This window comes from Ictidomys tridecemlineatus, chromosome 11 (genome assembly GCF_052094955.1).
Source record: "Ictidomys tridecemlineatus isolate mIctTri1 chromosome 11, mIctTri1.hap1, whole genome shotgun sequence".
Taxonomy (NCBI): Eukaryota; Metazoa; Chordata; class Mammalia; order Rodentia; family Sciuridae; genus Ictidomys; species Ictidomys tridecemlineatus.
In genome coordinates, this window is record NC_135487.1 from 9,984,322 (window position 1) to 10,004,469 (window position 20,148).

Sequence of the window (20,148 nt, forward strand, 5' to 3'; positions counted from 1 at the left end):
TGTCCTGGAGCAGCTGTCCTGATGCCACGGGGGACGGAGAGCAGCCGAGGACACTCTGCCACTCGTGCTCTGCTGTGCGGCAGGCAGCCCCAAGCCCAGTGGCTTCAGACAGCAGTGACCACTTCCCACGCCCCCAGGGCAGACCCCCAGGTGGCCCCTCTTGCCTCTTGCTCAGCTGCCACCAACTGGTGGGGTGGCAGGGCTGGTGGCCTCCAGGGTGGGTTCCCAGGTCCGGGGCCTCACTGAGGAGCCTGGTGACTTCTCACCCTGGCCTTCTTCCCAGCACAGTGGCCTCAGGGACCACAGAGGCCAGGACAGGGCTGAGTGATGATGATGAGGAAATTGCTCGATGACTCGGGGCCTGGTGGCGCACGCCTGTCATCCCAGCGTCGTGCGAGGCTGAGGCAGGAGGATCGCCAGTTCGAAGCCAGCCTCAGCAACTCAGCGAGGCCCCAAGCAACTTAGGGAGACCCTGTCTCTAAATGAAATATAAAAACAGCTGGTGGCCCGGTGGCTGGTGCCCCTGAGGTCAGTCCACCGCGTTCCGTGGGTCAAAGCAAGTCGCAGAGCCGGTCCAGCCCTGGGCAGGGGAAATGGCCTACACGTAAAGACGAAGCCAGCCGCAGGATGTTTGTCACACTTTTAACCACGTGGCTGTTAAGCGGGAGGTGACGCAACCCATTTCTGATTTTCCTTATTTGAGAGCTTCTGACGCTCTCCGCCATTTCTTCAAGTGCAAGTGGAAATAAACCACGGGGCTCAGCCCGCGGTGGGGGAGCACGAACTGGCTCATCCTATAGGAAAGTCGAGGCCTAGCAGCTTGAACAGTGCCATCAGAGGCTCCCGGTCACCAACCTGTCCCCTGGGCCCCTTGCAGTGTGGCTTCTCTCTAGCAGGTGGCTTTTTGAAGTGGACAAGATGACTGTGGACACTCTCAGGCCTGTGAATGTACAGGTGAGGACCCCAAAGGAAGCAGGACCCTCTTCCTGTTGTAATCAACACAGAATCCCTGAGAAAGCCTGAATGGACCGGCCTGGGGCACAGGAGCGTCCCGAGGTGAGGCAGGTAGCACAGCACACCGACCGACTCCTGCCAAGACCACATGGGCAGGGCGGGATGCTCCCTCAGGGCAGGGCACAGGTCCTCACCAGAGAGGCTTCCACCACACCCCGAAGACTTCTTCATACTCCGGTGCCCAGCACAGAGCTTGGCACATAGTAGGTGCCCAATAAACCTTTGTTGCATGAATAATGAATACGTACCTACTGAGCACAGAGACTCAGGTACAGCAGGGGACTCAGGAGCACAGGATCTGTTGTCCCTGAAACTTTGCCACATCACTCACCGGGACCCAGAGAAAGAGGCTTGGCAGCAGTCAACATGCCGGGCAACCTGCCTGCCCTCCCAGGCCAGGGAGCTGGGGGCCAGGGGCTCCCTCCTGGGAGGTGGCGCATCAGAAATCCTGCAGCTGCGTGTGAGGCTGTGTCTGGGTTGGGGCTTCAGCCTTTCCTTTCAGTCCTCCCGGCTTTTTACTGATGACTTCTGGTGAGAAGTTTGGGGGATGTGGGGGGGTTACCCTTTTTTGGGAAACCTAACAAATTCTTTGGCCACTGTGCCTTCTCCTCGGGAGAAACGGGAGACAGGCTCGATCACACCTGGGGTGACCCTGCCAGCGATCTGCTCCCGTCCCAGCATCCACACAAGTCCACACAAAGAGACCGCTGTTCCCCTCGTTCCCTTTCCTGACTCAGCTACTTGGAATAAATTTTCCTGTGGAAAAACAAAAGAGGCAGGGAGCACGGGAGAGAGACGAGGAGCAAGGAAGATCTCAGAACGCCTTACTTTTTCAATTAAAAACTAATCCTCCTGCTGGGCTGGGGGCCCATGCTGTCATCCCTGAGGCTGAGGCAGGAGGATCGCAAGTTCAAGGCCAACCTCAGCAACTTAGAGAGGCCGTAGGCAACTCTGCAAGACCCTGTCTCAGAATGAAAGACAAAAAGGGCTGGGATGTGGCCCAGGGGTTACGCGCCCCTGGGTTCAATCCCTGGCACCAAAAAAACCAAAAAAAAAAAAAAAAAGAAAACGAAGAAGAAAGAACAGAACAGAGCCCTCCTTACAGTTGAGTAGACACCATTTTCCTAATCATCTTTCTGAGGTCCCGTGTGCCAGACAGACACCTGGTGAGTTAATTCCAAAAACCATAAATGAACTTTCTGGCCCAGACGCTCCCAGTGGTCCAGCTTCCTCAGTAGGGAAGTTCAGTTTCACAGGAAGGAGGTCCCAGTGCCTTTGAGGTGTGGCATCCACTGAGACGCTGCACACAGGTGTGTCACTTTACCAAGCTTCCAAGTGACAGAGGCCCCGCTGCCCGCCTCCCACCCTCGCCTTCCTGCCTCCTTTATGACGCCCTGTTTCTCCTCCTCCTCCTCCTCCTCCTCCTCCTCCTCCTCCTCCTCCTCCTCCTCCTTCCCCTCCTCCTTCCCCTCCTCCTTCCCCTCCTCCTCCTCCTCCTCCTCCTCCTTCCCCCCTCCTCCCTCCTCCTCCTCCTTCCCCTCCTCCTTCCCCCCCTCCTCCTCCTCCTCCTTCCCCTCCTCCTCCTCCTCCTCCTCCTTCCCTCCTCCTCCTCTCCTCCTCCTCCTCCTTCCCCTCCTCCTTCCCCTCCTCCTCCTCCTCCTCCTTCCCCTCCTCCTCCTCCTCCTCCTTCCCCTGCTCCTCCTCCTCCTTCCCCTCCTCCTCCTCCTCCTCCTCCTCCTTCCCCTCCTCCTCCTCCTCCTCCTTCCCCTCCTCTTCCTCCTCCTCCTCCTCCTCCTCCTTCCCCTCCTCCTCCTCCTCCTTCCCTTCCTCCTCCTCCTCCTCCTTCCCCTCCTCCTCCTCCTCCTCCTCCTTCCCCTCCTCCTTCTCCTCCTCCTTCCCCTCCTCCTCCTCCTCCTTCCCCTCCTCCTCCTCCTCCTCCTCCTCCTCCTTCCCTCCTCCTCCTCCTCCTTCCCCTCCTTCTCCTCCTCCTCCTCCTCCTTCCCCTCCTCCTCCTCCTCCTCCTCCTTCCCCTCCTCCTCCTCCTCCTCCTCCTTCCCCTCCTCCTTCCCCCCCCTCCTCCTCCTCCTCCTTCCCCTCCTCCCCTCCTCCTTCCCCTCCTCCTCCTCCTCCTCCTCCTCCTTCCCCTCCTCCTCCTCCTCCTCCTCCTTCCCCTCCTCCTTCCCCCCCCCTCCTCCTCCTCCTTCCCCTCCTCCCCTCCTCCTTCCCCTCCTCCTCCTCCTCCTCCTTCCCCTCCTCCTCCTCCTCCTTCCCCTCCTCCTCCTCCTCCTCCTCCTTCCCCTCCTCCTCCTCCTCCTCCTTCCCCTCCTCCTCCTCCCCCTCCTCCTCCTCCTCCTCCTTCCCCTCCTCCTCCTCCTCCTCCTTCCCCTCCTCCTCCTCCTCCTCCTTCCCCTCCTCCTCCTCCTACTCCTCCTCCTCCTCCTTCCCCTCCTCCTTCTCCTCCTCCTTCCCCTCCTCCTCCTCCTCCTTCCCCTCCTCCTCCTCCTCCTCCTCCTTCCCCTCCTCCTCCTCCTCCTCCTCCTCCTTCCCCTTCTCCTCCTCCTCCTTCCCCTCCTTCTCCTCCTCCTCCTACTCCTTCCCCTCCTCCTCCTCCTCCTCCTCCTCCTCCTTCCCCTCCTCCTCCTCCTCCTCCTCCTTCCCCTCCTCCTTCCCCCCCTCCCCTCCTCCTTCCCCTCCTCCTCCTCCTTCCCCTCCTCCTCCTTCCCCTCCTCCTCCTCCTCCTCCTTCCCCTCCTCCTTCCCCTCCTCCCCTCCTCCTCCTCCTCCTCCTTCCCCTCCTCCCCTCCTCCTTCCCCTCCTCCTCCTCCTTCCCCCCCTCCTCCTCCTCCTCCTCCCTTCCCCTCCTCCTCCTTCCCCTCCTCCTCCTCCTCCTCCTTCCCCTCCTCCTCCTCCTCCTTCCCCTCCTCCTTCCCCTCCTCCTCCTCCTCCTTCCCCTCCTCCTTCCCCTCCTCCCCTCCTCCTTCCCCTCCTCCTCCTCCTTCCCCTCCTCCTCCTCCTCCTCCTCCTTCCCCTCCTCCTCCTCCTCCCTCCTTCCCCTCCTCCTCCTCCTCCTCCTCCTTCCCCTCCTCCTCCTCCTCCTCCTTCCCCTCCCCCTCCTCCTCCTCCTCCTCCTCCTCCTTCCCCTCCTCCTCCTCCTCCTCCTTCCTCCCCCCTCCTGCTCCTCCTTTTTGAGGTGCTGGGGATTGAACCCAATTTTTCTTCTTGTTTTTAAAATGGGCTCCGCTCCCATCTGCTTCCCGCAGGATGAGATCATCCTGCTGCTGGGGAGAGAGATCAGCCGCCTCGCAGACTTTGAGATCGAATCCAAATACAAAGACGCGGTGATCGCCAACCTGCAGAACGAGGTGGCCGAGCTCAGCCAGAAGCTGTTGGACAGCGTGGCCTGCAGGCAGGGCGACAGGGGCGCCGCGCACAAGTGCGAGTGTCTGGACGAGGGCGCGGACGACAAGCAGAAGGAGATCCAGAGCTTGAAGCAGCAGGTGGGTCTCGGGGCAGGTGGGTCAGAGCCACACCGCAGGGTGACAGCTCCCGGGCCAGATGGAGTCCAGGCAGCACCGGCGGAGAGGAAGTGCCCAGGGAGCTGGGGGCGGGGGGTGCTCACCTGGAGTGAGGGGCTGCAATCCACAGGGAGCAGAGGCCCCACAGCTTCCCAGGGTGGTAACAATGATACAGCACTTATTGAGCACTCCCTGTGTGCAAGCTCAAGTACCAAGGGCTTAGGTGCATGACTTATTTAAACTTCTGACACATCCACTATACAGATGAGGAGACTGAGGCCGGCCCAGAGATGCTCTGGAACTGCCCAGAGCTTGCACAGCAAGTTGGAGGTGGCAGTGACTGCCCCTCATACCCATCCAGCCCCAGCCGAAAAGACCTGCAGGCAGTTGGCCCGGGGGGGGGAGAGCAGGAGCCGCCTGCCGTCCAAACCCAGAGGCCAGAGGCCTTTGACCACAGCCTAAAGGCCCTGAGGCCATCACTGGCCCTCTTTTGGGGAAGTCCAGCCGACGGCCCCCTCGGTCGGGACTGTCCGCATCCCCAGGCCCGTCCTTTCTCTGCACACTTGATCCAACTTCCCTTTTAAAAAACATTGGCCAGCGATTTTGCAGAAAAATTGTATCTCAACAACGTTCATGAGAAAGAACTCGGCCACCGCGCTGCCCGCCCCCCGCTGCTCCCTGCGCGGCCTCCCCTCCACCCAGCTGCAGGGCCTCCGTCTCGGCCCTGGAGTGGGGCCTGGGAGGACGCGGCCAGGCGTGGTGGAGTGGCCTCTTACTGGGTGGGAAGCTCCTCGAGGCCCAGCACTGGGCCCAGTCACCCCCAGACGGCAATGACACCTGCCACCGACCCCGGAGTCGGTGACCCAGCGTCAACCACGGGCGGAAATGCTAAATGAAAAATTCCAGAAACACACTCTGCGTAAGTTTGAGGAACTTGACGGAGCACGTCATCACAGAGCGTCTGTTTTGCCGTCAGTCGTCACCGTGAGCTCCTGACTTTTAATTGACATTTATCGTAGGTCGTAGCGCCACACAGGCCCCAGGCTTCGCTGCAGACAAGGTGTGGACTGTCCATTTGTTCATTTAGACAAGAGTCCCCGCCCTGTGCTGGGCTCCGGGAGTCCAGCAGGAACAAGGCCCGCATGACCTCCTCCTTCCTCACTCTGCTCTGTGACAGTTTAGATATTCAAAGTCCCCAGAGGCCCCTGTGTGGAAGGCCTGGTCCCCAGCCTGTGGTGCTGTGGGAAGTGGTCGACCTTAGGTGGTGGGACCTAGTGGGAGGAAGTTAGGCCACTGGGGACCCTTGAAGGGGATGTGGAGATCTTGGCCCCTTCCTCTTTCTTCACCTCCACTCCAAGGTGAGCAGCTTGCTCCACGTGTCCCCACCATATTATGCTGCCTCACCACAGGCCCAAAGAACGAGGACCAACTGATCATGCACCGGAATTTCTGACCCTATGAGCAGAATTAAACCTTTCTTGTTTTTAAGTTTATTATCTCCAGTATTTTCTTACAATAACAGAAAGCTGACTAACATGTGTTCCAATGAAGGAAACAGAATAAACAAATAAATACATGCTCTAATATTTAAATAAATGAATGACTCTCCTTTGGACCTATTTTTGAAAGAATAATGAACATAGCAGGTCCTGTAGGAACTGCCACCTCAGATAGCTACGTTGACATGTAGTTGTTTCACCCACGAGCTTCTTTCTCTTGATCGGAGCCCACTTCCACAACTGGATGAAGAACTATACTTTCAGTAATTCTCCCATTTTCAGAGCTTCCTGAGCAAAGCCTTGTCCAGGCACATGGACAGGGTGACTCATCCTCACTATTTTTGAGTCTCCATCAGCAGGTTACATTTGGAGCATTATTTAAGTGACCAGTCATATCTATAAAATAATCCCAGCGGCTCGAGGGACTGAGGCAGGAAGATCGCAAGTTCTAAGCCAGCCTCAGCAACAGCAAGGCACGAAGCAACTCAGACCCTGTCTCTGAATAAAATACAAAATAGGCCTGGGGATGTGGCTCAGTGGTCAAGTGCCCCCGAGTTAAAAAAAAAAAAAAAAAAGAATCTCTTTCACCAAAAAATTACCTAGAGATAATTACTCTGATTTATCACACTCTTGCCTTCTTCTTCCACCCTGATCCTTACTCAGATCCAAGAAAATATTTTATAGCTAGCGTCTCTGAACTAGAGAATGTAGTTGGTCTGAATCCAAATCGAGTTTTTCTATGCACATTTTAAGCTCTTAAATATTCTATTGCCAGCAGAACATTCAGAACATTCATCCAGAAGCATAAACCACGTGGCAGTTTGATCTATTGTTGTGATTATGATCTATTATTCTGATCTCTCACACATTCTCCCCAGCCCCCGATTGCACGTGCACAGTGATTTGCTCTCAAAGGCCTTGTAGCTGCTACACACCCCTAGACAATGCCGCCTGGCGGTTGGAGCCACCTGGGCGAATTAGCAGCCGGGTTGTTACCTCAAAGCAACTGCTCTTCCCAGCACCATGAGCTCTCCTACAATCCGAGGCCGTTCCATTACACAGCATAATGGGCAATCAACATCTTGGGATTTCTGCCAATTAGAGACAATATGGATATTTATTTTGTAATCAAAGTAATAAAGAGGCTTGGAAACTATTTGGAGTTTCCCTGCCACCTGAAATCCGACAGCTCTGCTACTTAGGTTGAAATAGCGTCGGAGCCAGACAGCACTGAGCTCTGTGAGCTCCTCTCTGCATAGTGCCTGCAGTGTCCTGCACACAGAAGATCTAGAGATGTAGAAGCACTTCTGTTTTAAAATCCCAAGTGTCTTTAATGGGACAGTTGCATTTCCCTCACAGAGAACAGAGAGAGGGATTTTTTTTTTCATTTGACATTTTCAAAGCACAAACGTGCTAAGGCGTACCCCGGGGATGGTGGGGACAGAGCAGCTCATTCTCCCCCTTCTGGCAGACACCCCTTCTCCGGTGTCTCAGATGCCCCATAGAAAAAGAAAGTGCAGCTTCCCCAGGAGTCGTAGATCCAAACCACCTTGGTGCAGAAAGGATCCATATAAACTGTCAGACTGCCAGTCTGCCACCAGCGATGACCTCGGGCTTCCAGGGAGAAGCCCGGACCAAGGGCTGTGAGCGCCATCTGGTGGCCAGGCGTGGCACACCCTCGCGGCGTTCCCTGAGCCTCCCTGACCCTCTGTCGGCCAGGCCCTGACACCCCGCGGTGAATCACAGCAATCAGGCTGGTGTTGAAGGGAGTCTAGACAAGGCTGACAAAGGCACGCAAAATCTTGTCCATCCACCTTCCTTCCTCAAGACAGACCAAAGGCTGAAGCCATCGCCCCGTGGAGTGACCATAGCTAACCCCCGCGAGCTCTGGGGACTTGTCACCATGCTTTTGACAATCCCCTGGGATCAGGACCATTGCAGCTGTACAGAAGGAGCCAACGAGCCGGGACTCGGCGTCCGCCCCGTGTTCACACAGCCTGAAAGTGGCCGCATCGGGACAGAAGGTGGCCCAGCCCGAGCTGTGCCTTCTGGCCCCCAGCCTCAACGCCGGGTCCCGGGGGCATGGAGAAGACAGCAAGCCCTGGGGCCCACACCTGAAGACTAGCTCTGAGCCAGAACTCGCCCTGTCGGGCTGTGGGCACCCAGCAAGCCACCCACCCCTCACGTCCCGTTGCTCACTTGGAAAACGGAGAGAGGACGCAGCACCCTCCGGGATGCTCTGCCGAAGGTGCAGTGTGTGCCAGGGCCTCGGAGCTGGGGAGTGACCCGGACACGAGCCTGCATGGTTGTAAGGGGGTCTGTGAGCCCTGAGGGGTTCTTGTCCCACACGCCCAAGGGACAGAGTGACAGAGGTGGGACTCCAGGAGCTGACTTATTAGAAGGCAGCTGGGAGGGCCCCGCGGCACGCACGGGAGGGTTCTGCCGAGGGCGCCCGAGTCTCCAGGAGCTGGGCCTCCACTGAGAAGCCTCTCCCGAGCGTTCTCCTTCTCGGACTCCATCAAGATGTGCACTGAGTTCTTCTTCCCACCATGGATGGTGTAATGTGTTAACCCGAGTTTGACTGCACTCATTCCTTAAAACGAAAGAATTGCTGGGGTTCAGAACAACTCCTTGGGGCTGGCCAATGAGAGAGAGTGGAGGGAGCTGGGGGTGCAGCAGAGTGTGGGGGTGTCCCCCGTGCGCGCAGGCGATGGGGGTTTCCAAACGCCAGGCTGACAAAATGAAATAAAAATACACTCTAGCCTGGAGCTGCAGTATCTGCGGGGGGATCCCATTCTCCAAGATCCTCTTTCCTATCCTCTCTCCTGCCTTCTTGTCCCTGCAGGGAACTGACTTTGTCCCCCACCCCCCTCTCCGGAGCTCCCCCCCATGCAGCCTGTGCCGAGAGCCCAGAGGGCACGGACCCCCATGTTCCGGAGGCTCCCTCCCCTGTGGCAGCTGGGCCCTTTGTGGGCACCGAGACAAGACCGTGTGTTGGCCACGTATGACGTGGTGGTCACTGCAGGAGCCGGCCTCCCTCTCCCTTCCACGCAGCAAAGCTAAAATGCCTGGCTTCCCCGACATCTGCCCCCGAGGGCGGGCATCCCGTCCAGCTTCAGGGAAACCCCAGTGTCTGGGACCTGGGCCGCGCCCTCTGACGTGCGTGCCGCCTCCCCCACAGATCGAAGTCCTTCAGAAGGGCTACAGCCAGATGCTGTGCAAGACGCTGTCCGAGCGGAACTCCGAGATCACATCCCTGAAGAACGAGGGCGAGAACTTAAAGAGGGACCACACCATCACGGCAGGTGAGCCCCCTGGGGGTTGCGGTCAGAGCTGCCCTCCTCCGCCCAGGTGGAGCTTGCCGGCAGCGGGGCATCCCCAGCCCTTGCACAGCTGAGAGTCACAGCTTGTCCCCAGAGAGGTCTTCTTGCCGGCCAGCTCCTGGAGCAGCCAGCTCAGGCAGCCCACGGTCAGTGTCTGAGCAAGTGTGATCCCTTGGGCAGAGGCCCGCTGAGCCCTGACCTCAGCAGGGAGAACGCAGGACACCACCTGGGTCCCGCTGTCCCCCGAACCTGTGTTTTGTGAATGCAAAGTAGAAAGTGGAGGAGGTGAGGTCATGGCTTTAAGGGAGGGCCTCTGGCCGCTTCTGCCCCGTGCCCTTGGGCACAGTGAAAACGTTGTGCTCACTGACAGCAGAGGCAGGAAGGACCAGGGTGTCCCAGGGGTCCCCAGCCCTCTCTGCTGGGCGCAGCGCGGCTTAGTGGACCCCCTCGCTCGCTCATTCCACACATGTGCTGAGCGCCCGCGGGGCCAGTGCTGCTCTGGCGCTGGGCGGAAAGCCCTGAGGGCCGGCTGTGATCCTGTACTTGCGGGGCTGACATTTGGGGGAGAGCGAGACCTTAACCAGCCCACTCCAGGGACAGCCAGGCCGCAAAGGAGGCGACGTGGTGCTGGAGGGCAGAGAGGGCAGGAGCAGGACGGCCCAGGGTCTGCGGCGGTGTGGCTGGGCCCGGGCCACGCGTATTCCGTAGAGGACATGCCTGGTACCACTCCCCCATGGCTCCCAGCTCTGTTTTGGGACCCAGGTGCAGCTTTTGGTGATCTCATCCATGGGTGAGAAAGCAGGGAATGGCCTTAAAGGACCCTGGACACAGCAGGAAACACCTCCCTAGCTGTACCCCAAGCCAAACATGAATCCTGGTCCCGTGGACCTGAGGGCTGAGCCCCGGGCTGGCCTGTCCTGCATCTCATTCCACAGTTCCTCCTCCAGGCCTCTGGCTCTCCCTGGTGGGAAATGTCCTCTGACACCTGCTGGGTGCATTCTGTAGTCTGGAGGAGGAGCTCCCTGGGCCCTGCCTCTGTCTGTCTGTCCTATGTCGGTCAGGCTTCCAGGGATTTCAAAGGCGCGCTCTGGGGTAAGAAGAGCTAGGCTAGGTTGTGCTGCAGTAACAACAGTCCCCAGGTCTCAGTGGCTTACAATAGGCAGACTCATGCCCCACTTCTGCCTTGGGCCCATCCTGGTGGAGCAGGGGCTTCATTAATGGTAGCCACTCAGGGACCCAGGCGGACGGAGGCCAGCACAGCAGACCACAGATCTCACCTTCCATGGTAAGAGGGCCGATGGAGGATGGAGTGACAGGAACTAGATTTACTCTCCCTCCTGAAACAATTTTTAAAAATCCCACATCAGAAAATACAGCTCAGACCCCATGAAGCAGATGACAGTGATCCTACAGAGACGGGGACAAGCAAGGGTAGCCCAGCCTGCTCCTCAGGTGGGGACAGTCCACAGCCAGGAGAGGAGCCCGGGCAGAGCCAGGGTCTCCTGAGCTGAAGTGACGGGGTCGGAGGAGCCGGCACAGCTGGAGTTTGCTGGCAGAGTGCCAGGAAGGAGGCCACCCAGAAAGGGCCCTGGATCTGCAGAGGGTCCCCTGAAGTCCCCAGGAGTCGGCCCTGATGGACATGTGCCTGTGAGGCCTGGGAACGGTCCACCTTCCCGACGTCCAGGATCCACGGAGCGTCAGCCAGAGACTCAAGAGGGGCCGTCTCAGTCGTGAGGCCAGATCAGGTCCAGACTGAAGGCCTCCCAGTCCCACCTGCGAGCTCGCAGGCAGGCCCTGAGGGACCAGCCCGTCCCTGAGTCACTTACTTGGGTGCCCCGACGAAGCTCATTTTTAAAATGAAATTCTGGATCACGTCGTTCCTCATCGCAGAGACCTGTTTGAATGATCTCTGCTAACAAAGCGGGGACAAATGTCCTTCCAAGAAAAGAGCCATCTGGGACGACCCAGCACACTCACGAGGCTTCTCCCGTTTCCCTTCAGTGTGGAGACATAAGAGTGTGTGGGTCATGAGTTAGTCCAGAAAAGAGTGGGCAAGATAACCCGAGTTACCTCACCCACGCTCGTGGCTCAGGAATGGGGTGATGCAGCTCCGGCTTGGGGTCTCACGAGGCTGTGGTCTCAACGTGGCCAGGAGCTGCTGTCTCCTCCGCCAAAGGTCCCCTTCCAGAATGATCCATGTGGCTGTCGTCACAGCAGCTCCTTTCCCCAGAGCAAGTGATCCAAGGGACAGCAAGAGGAAGCCACTCACCTTTCACAGCCCGAGAAGCTGCATCCCACCACTGCAGGACACTAGATTGGTTACACACCGTGTCACCTTACTGGGGCTGGGAGGGGCAGCTCAAGGGCGTGAATCCAAGGAGGGAGGGAACATTGGCCACCTTGGTAAGCACTGTCAGCCGCTCCACCATCAGGTACTGGGTACCAGCACTGTTGGCCACTCCCTGTGTCCTTTAGCCCCGTTATCTCCTTCCACCTGACAAACCTACAGACAGCTGCCTGGGGGTCAAGGTAGCCCAGTCAGGACCCCTGGGCCAGGAGGTGGTAGAGGCAGGTTTCGGACCAGAGTGACTGAGTGCCCCCACCCATCACAGCCGCCAAGATGCACCCTTTGACCCCCCGCAGTCTCCTAGTCTCTCTCAGCCCCTCCCTCCCCTGGGCCCTGCACCCCAGGCCCAGGGTGTGGCTATGCCCACGAGGGCCCTCACACGTGCCTCCCAGGGACATCCACGCTGTCGGATTGCCCCCGAGACCGTCAGTGATGCCCAGTGGACACCATCTCAGCCATTTCGGCTTCTGAGTCCTTGGCGGCGACTCCTGCCCAGTGCCAGGGTCGTCCTCGGCTCGGCCAACGGCGATGGCAGTGGCCACTGTCCTTACGGCTTGTTTGACCCTTTTCTACAGGAATGGTGACATCTTTGCAGCAAGACATCTTGGTGAGGACTGAGCAAGTTCAACAGCTGAAGGAGGAGGTGAATCAGCTGAAGAGTCAGAACAAGGAGAAGGAGCACCAGCTCGAAGCCCTGAACTCCAGGGTGAGTGGCGGCCGGAGCCGCTGGCAGGGTCCCGGACACGCTGGCTCTCGCCTGGGCCCTGGCTTTAAATTTCGCTGCCTTCTCTCTGCATGGGAGGTTGGGTCAGTGCCCAAGGACATGAGGAGGTGGCCACGGGCTGCTCCCAGACATAAAATCGTTTCCGCCAACAAAGACTAAAAGAGGAGGCCGAGTTCTCTGCAGCTTTCCACGGAATCGTGGGCAAGTAGCTCAGCATGAGCCAGACGGGAATTCTAATCCAGCCGCGTCCCCAGCGCCCCTTAGAAACTCGTTGGCTTAACCTATTAGCATGTGGTTCCATGGCGAGGAAATCTGGGATTTGACGCGCAGGATCAAAGCAGAGTAGTGTCCCGTCCCGCAGTGTGCAGAGGGCGCCCGTGGGCCTCGCCTCCACGTTGGCGTCCATGCAGGTGAGGATTCCTCCAGGGGAAGCCATCTGGGGGCAAGGTCAGAACATTCGAGGGTGATTTTGACTCTGGATTTTGCCCACAGCCCTGGCTGGAGAGTCCAGGTCCGTGAGGGTATGATCTCTGCATTTCTTGTCGACTTTGGAAAGCCAAGGTGAAGCCTGGGAGCGCTCACCTCGGGTGGCCAGCAGATTCCCAGGCTGCAGGATCCATGGGCCCCCTCTGTGTGGGCGCCAAGGATGGACCAGACCTGCCCGGTTCTGTTCAATGCCATGTCCAGCAGCCAGCTTGGAGCTGGGGACGGGAGAGCAGGGGCTTGGCAGCAGGCCAGGCTCCGATCCGGGATTGCTTTATTAGAACTGGCGCAGCCTCCGCGGCCTCATGGGGAAATGGGGGAGACAAAACGCAGCTGAGAAGCAAGGCTGTGAGCCTGCCCGCCAGCCCTCTGCAGCCCTTCTTCCCGAGCAGATGGACTCGGGGGATGGACCAGGGTGAAGGGAGCAGGAGGCAGACCCCCTGGGCTCTTCTGCCTCCTGAGGGCATCTGGGTGACTTTGGTCCCCATGTCCCCTTTCAGAGCTCTCTAGCCCAAGCCTGCCCTTAGCACCGGGCTCCTTGTGACAAAAGACATTAGGATCTTGATGCTTGTCTTTTTTAAAAAATTGCATGTGTCATGTGTGTTCACTTTAGAAAAAAAAAGAGTAGATAATAGTAGATAATAGATATATTAATATTTTAGTGTATCTTCTCTCCGTCTTGTTTCTAAGATACCTGAATTTTATAGTGAATTCACATCAGGCATGTGTCTGTGCACCGGAAACACCTCCCGTTTTTCCACATTTTGTCACTGGTCTTAAGAGCTCCGGAAGGTTCTCCAGCGAGCGCACACTGTGACGAGCACCCTCTGTTGCTGGACGCGTTTCTTTTTCTTTCTTCTTTCTTCCCTCCCTCCCTCCCTCCCTCCTTCCCTCCACCACTGATGCTGAGAACATGGCGCAGGACGTCCTCCACCTTCAGTTTGGCTGATTGGTCCAGGCCCCGCCTGCGGTGCCCTCCTCACGCAGAATGGCCGGTCAGAAAGAAGGCGCTGCTCCCCTCTGCTCCACAGCCTGCTTCCAAATGCCGCCCCCACCAAGCGCTGAGATGCATCTAAGCCACAGCTAAGAGCGTCCAGCCCAGTGGTGGCCCCTCAGGGCATCCGCGTGCATTTCTGAACCCAGCTTCCCAAAGCTGGATTTTTCTTGTGATTTGGATTTCTGGCTTTTTAAAAAGAGCTCAGCCACTCTTCCTCAAGTACTGGATTAGAATAGCAGGAAACGCAGGCTTTCAGGGCAGACAGGGGCCTGGGAGCCCCAAGCACCCCACGTGGCCAGAACTGGCCTCTTTCTTCTTTTCTTTTTTTTTTCTTTGGTCCTGGGGATTGAACCCAGGGGTGCTTAACCACGGAGCCACATCCCCAGCCCTTTTTTATTTTGAGACAGGGTCTCTATAAGTTGCTCAGGGCCTTGCTAATGGCTGAGGCTGGCCTCAAACTTGTGATCCTCCTGCTTCAGCCTCCAGAGCCGTCGGAGGTCAGGCGTGCGCCTCTGCACCCATGACTGGCCTCCTCCCCTGCTGTCCCCTTTCTCCACAGTGCTCGGCACTGAATGAAGAGCTGAAAAAGGAAAGTTCCCAGAAGGAGCACAGACAAGCCCAAGAGAGAGAGTTAAAACACTGCAAAAGCGTGAGTCGAGCTTCCTCATCCGGGGGTGCACCCAGAAGGGCTGGACTTGGACCTTTGGGTTCTGGGGGGCCCTGGGTCCATCACAGCCCAGGGCCCAGGGCTGTGTGTCAGCTGCTCCAGCCCAGCAAAGAGGTGGGCAAGGAAACCACGGAAAACACTGTCCCAGGATTCTCTGAGCAGTTGGCTTTACCTCCCCGTGGTTTGCCCCGGGGAGGGCGGGGGCAGGCGCGGGCACAGGAGGCCAGCCAGGTGGCCCCACACGGCGGCTGGAAGTTCATTCCAGTTCCCAGCCCTGGACCTGCGATCCCCACTCTGACACCCACTGACTTCACTTTGATCACGGCCACGGGCAGTGTTGGGGCCACAAACTCCTTCGTTAGGTGTTTTTATTTAAATACATCAATTTTATACCAATTCATAAAAACAAAACAAAAAGTTACACTTTGCCTTATATAGAAGGCACCTGTAAAAAAAGAACATTATTAAAACGTCTGTTCCCTGCACCTCCCACACCCCCTGGCGCCTCCCCAGCCCATTTGCTGGCGGCGAGCACAGCACCTGAACACAGGACCCTTGCTCCTCTCCATGCCAGGGACACGGCTCTGCCTCGAACAGAGAAAGAAAGAAGGAAGAAGTTTTTCACTGTTCTGTTCCTCCAGTTGGCCTTTATTTGGACCAGCCTCAAAAACAGACCCCATTTGTATTCCAGGCACTTGTCAGGATGAGCCCCGCCACTGTGTAGAACCACAATGGACCCACGGAGACATTTAGAACCCCCCAACCCCCCCAGACGGGATTCTAATGAGTCGGCAGGTGTCTCTATTGTCCCCCTCCACATCTCTGCCAGTTGCCAAGAGAAACAAACTATTTTCCTTCACGCATCTTCTCTTTGTTTTTTAACATTTATTTTTAGTTGTAGTTGGACACGATTCCTTTATTTTATTTTTTAATTTTTATGTGATGCTGAGGGTCAAACCCGGGGCCTCGGAGGTGCTAGGCGAGCGCCCTGCCGCGGAGCCACAGCCCCAGCCCCCATCATGCGTCTCTTTTAATATATTCACTGAAAATAAAGCCCACTTTGCCTGCAGACCTGGTCCTTGGACCCAGAGAAGGGATGAAGCAAGCTAACCCAGCAGGCCTGGCCCCTCGGTGGGCCCAGGGAAAGGGTCCCCGGGCTCGGACCTTCAGGCAGAGGCTGAGCTGACCCCTCTGTGGTTGGAACTCTTTCAGCAAATCCAAGACATGGAGAAAGAAATGAAGATGCTGAGAGAGGAGCTGAGGAAGAACTGTTCTGAGCAGAGCATGATCTATAAGACTCTGCGGGAAAAGAGCAAGGTAGGTGGCCGAGGACGGTGGGCACACTCAGGCCAGGTGCTCCTCACAGCGACCCCGTGTGGTGGACGCTGGTATTGGCCCCTCTTTCCAGATGAGGCACACAGAGGTAGAGAAGCTCCCGGTTCACCCAGGAGCTAGACATGGCAGGACTCGAACCCAGCTCTGACTCCCACACTCCCTGTGTGACCACTGCTCCAGCCTGTCCTCCAGAACTACCCCCACCTCTAGGTCCTCCTGGATTTCACCTTGCTCCTCACAGAGAAAACCTTCCTGGCACACCCTAGACTCGTGCCCTCTGCCCCAGAGCACCCCAGACCCACAGGGCCATTTGAATTTTAAGTCAACTAAAAGTAAAGCAAACGATTCAGCTTCCCAGCTTCACCACCCACATCGACAGCTCCCCTGGCTGGTGCCACTGTCCTAGACTGCACGGGTGGAGGACATTTCCACCATGACAGGCAGCTCTCCACTGTTTTAGACCTGGCGATCACAAGGGGGAGCGACCACCTTGGACAGGGTTAGAACAGGCTTATGGATCACACATGTTTATAAAAACAAATCTAAACTGGAAATAACTCTCCCCCTGAATCATCTACTTGATTTGATGAGAGGACAGTTGTCACTGAGAAAACCAAGAATATTTGAAGAACAAAATCAAATGACAGGAAAATTCTGAGAGGATTTTGCTCAAGGATGATCTGAGAAATGAAAAGAAATACCCCAGTGTTTTCTCCAGTTTTTACTTAATATTATTAACTGTTAGTCATTGAGAGAGTGGCATATTTTTAAATCACATCATTATCGTGGATTTGTCTATTTCTTTTTTTAATGCTGTCAGGTTTTGCTTTCTATGTTTTGAGTCTGTATTACTAGGTGCATAAGGTTTTAATGCTAAAACATTAAAATTTCACAAGCTAGAATACATACTAGACAGGAAGTGGTCTGAAAATCTCATCTCAATGATACTGAAACTTGCAAAGTTGAGTACATGTAAATAGAAACAACACAGAATAAAACCAACAGTGAAAAACACAGAGTAAAGTTTGATATTCACTAAATATTGAGAAAAGAACAAAATATTATCAAAAAAGTTTAGATGTGCAGAGTATAATCTTGGGAAAATATAGACTTGGTAGAAATGAGGGCCATAGAATAAAATATACAAGGGCAAAGCTATGCTTGGTAAGAATTTGATAGGAATCAGAAAAACTTTTTGATGAATAAAATCATATTTGTAGAACTTAGCCAGAAAAGAAGAAATCCAGACAAAAATAATTTCAAAAAGAATTTTAGAAATTAGAAACATATGAAAAGCTATTAAACCACTGGCTTTTCTCTGAAGTATGAATTTTCCTCAAAACAAGGCTTTGACTGCATTCCACAAGTTTTAGTATATAACATTTTTTATTATTATTCAAATCAAAGTCTTTTCCAATTCCCATTGTGATATCTTGACTTGTGTTATCTTGAGGTTGTTTCCTAATTTCTAAGCATATGAAGATTTTTTTATGATTACCTTTTTGCTCTTGATTTCTAGCTTAATTATGATGGTCAGAGAATATCCTCTGTGAGTTCAAACTTTCCATATTAAGACTTGCTTTATAACCTTCATGTGGTCAATATTGGTTGCACATATGTCCTTGAAAAAACGTGCATTCTGCATTCATTGGGTACAGTATTCTATATTCTATATGTTTATTAAATCAAGGTTACCAAAACTGAAATTCTCTTATTGATTTTGTTGTCTATAGGTTTGTTAGTCATTGAGAGAGTGGCATAATTTTAAATCACATCATTATTGTGGATTTGTCTATTTCTTTTTTTAATGCTGTCAATTTTTGCTTTATATATTTTGAGTCTGTATTACTAGGTGCATATGGATTTGTCATTTTAATACTTTCTGTTTGATGAACCTTTTGATCATCATGAGATGACTCTCTTTATCTCTCTCTAGTCGTGTTTTTCCATTAAAGTTCACTATGTCATTAATATAGCTCCATCAGCTACACTGGATTTCTTTTTGTTAGAGTTTCATAAATATTTCTTTTCACTTTTTCAATCGATCATTCTTAAAAATTTAGATACATCTCTTGTTAAAAGCATATAGTTTTTTTTTAACAAAACCCCAGTTTGGCAATCTTCGTCTGCGAGTGCATTTATGTATAATGTAATTGCGTGGTATATTGCATTTAAATTTATTGTCTTGCTCAGTGCCAGTTGTACCACTTACACTATGATGTTTTTCTCTCCACTCTTGGTCCTGTGAGCTGATAGGGTTTTATTATTTCATTTTTTCCCCTACATGAACTTGGAAATTTTTCCCCTCTTCTTTTAGTAACAGTAAGATACCCCAGCAAAATCTGGATACTTACTGAGTGTTTTCCTCCTTTACTGTTATTTAGAGGTTATTCTAAGAATTGCAGCATTCACTTTCAACTTGCCAAACCCAGTATTCCCTGACGCATCTGCCTCCTTGATGACATAGTGGCCTTAGACAGCAACACCATGCAGATCCACATCCACTGTCAACATTTTCTATACTTCCCTCTACATTTGACACCCCAAAAGACATGGCCAGTGTTTTTGTAGAGTCCATGTTCACATCTGTTCATTAGCTGTGCCTTCTCTACATGTCAGATGGCTCATGTGGAACAGTTTTTCTTTTGCTTAAAGAGTGTCCTGTAGTGTTTCCCTTCAGTACTGCTCTGCTGGTGACAAATTCTCTTAGGCATCTGCAAGTGCATGTGTGTGTGTTTGTGTTTGTGTGTGTGTTTATGTGTGTGTGTGTGTGTGTGTGAGAGAGAGAGAGAGAGAGAGAGAGAGAGAGAGAGAGAGAGAGAGAGAGAGAGACAGAAAGAGAAAACATCTGTTTTACCCTCCAACCTTGGAAGATATTTTGACTGAGATTTGAGTCTATGTTGGCAGTTGCTCTCTTCAGGTGCGTCATTCTCCTGTCTCCTGGCTCCCATTGTCCCTATACAGAAGTGAGCTTTTATAAACCTAAAACTCATGCCTTCATGTAATCTTGGGATGCTTTTAAGATTTCTTTTCCTTCAACTTACAGCAGTTTTGTGTAGTTTTTCTAGGTGTGGATTCATGTTTTATTTGCCTTATTTGGAATTCTCTGGGTTTCTTGAGTCTTTGGCTTCCAGAATCTCATTCTGGAGCTGGGCATTTGGAGTGAAAAGCTTCTGAAGGCCTTTGAACGAGGATTGACGTGATCACACTTGTGATTAATTATAATGGTGGAAATGACCGCGCCGATGTCCCATGTCCTCGGCCCCATGCCAAACACTTCTCTCTCCTCATCTTCACACCAGCTCTGGGACCTAGGAAGTATCTGTCTGTCATATGAACGAGGGAGCAAGGGATGAGATGACCCACAGGGAAGTGGCCCAAAGCCACGCAGGCAGGAAGGGGCAGAGCAGGACCAGGAGCCAGGTCCGTCTGACTCCCGTTTCTGTGGTAAACTATGGAGACTGAAATTAAATGAAGTTTATAATTCAATTCCTCCATAGTCCTATTTGTAAACAAAATTGCATTTATTTTTAAATAAAATTCTAAATGCAATAACTCCTCTGATCAAGAAGGGTATTTAAACCCCAGTATGCCCAGAACACATGTCACATGCTCAGTGGCCAGACAGTCAGATGGCACAGGCCCAGCCACCTGCACCTAGAAGACAGTCCTCCCAGACAGCCTGCTCCCAGCCTGGTGGGCCCCACAGCGCAGTGACGAACATGCTGGGGGGATGGGGATGTGGCTCAAGCGGTAGTGTGCTCGCCTGGCATGCGTGCGGCCCGGGTTCGATCCTCAGCACCACATACCAACAAAGATGTTGTGTCCGCCGAAAACTAAAAAAATATATATATTAAAAAAAATTCTAAAAAAAAAAGAACATTCTGGAAGGAAATGCGGAGGCTGGGAAGCCACTTCTTGCAGGAGGGAGGTTCTCAGTGCCTGGCCTGAGGCCAGGTAAAGGACAGGAACACAGTAAATCTCTGCTGACCGAGTGCACTGATGTTCTGTGGCTCTGTTAGTGACATGGGGGACAGCACAGACAGGCTTGGGGACACTGGGAGGTAGAGCCGGAGCAGGGTGGCAGCTGAGGATGGCCCTGGGCTTGGGGCTAAGATGAGGGGCCCACAGCACCTCCAAGGCCGGGCAGGGCCTCGATGCCTCTGACACAGAAGTCAGGACGGCGTCCCTGGCCCCCGCCCTCAGGCAGGTGCCTCTGTCCCCGCCTCCAGATTCCTGATGGAT

At 54.2% G+C, this 20,148-nt stretch overlaps 1 protein-coding gene across 1 annotated transcript in view; it reads left to right on the plus strand.

Moving 5' to 3' along the window:
- The window catches only part of Fhad1 (forkhead associated phosphopeptide binding domain 1), a 98,540-nt gene that overhangs the window by 48,855 nt on the left and 29,537 nt on the right, over positions 1-20,148 (plus strand). Inside the window, exons 7-11 of the mRNA XM_078027743.1 lie at positions 4,274-4,510; positions 9,209-9,332; positions 12,273-12,403; positions 14,461-14,550; positions 15,781-15,885. Of these exons, the coding sequence (XP_077883869.1) occupies positions 4,274-4,510; positions 9,209-9,332; positions 12,273-12,403; positions 14,461-14,550; positions 15,781-15,885 (687 nt within the window). The remainder of the gene's footprint in view (positions 1-4,273; positions 4,511-9,208; positions 9,333-12,272; positions 12,404-14,460; positions 14,551-15,780; positions 15,886-20,148) is intronic.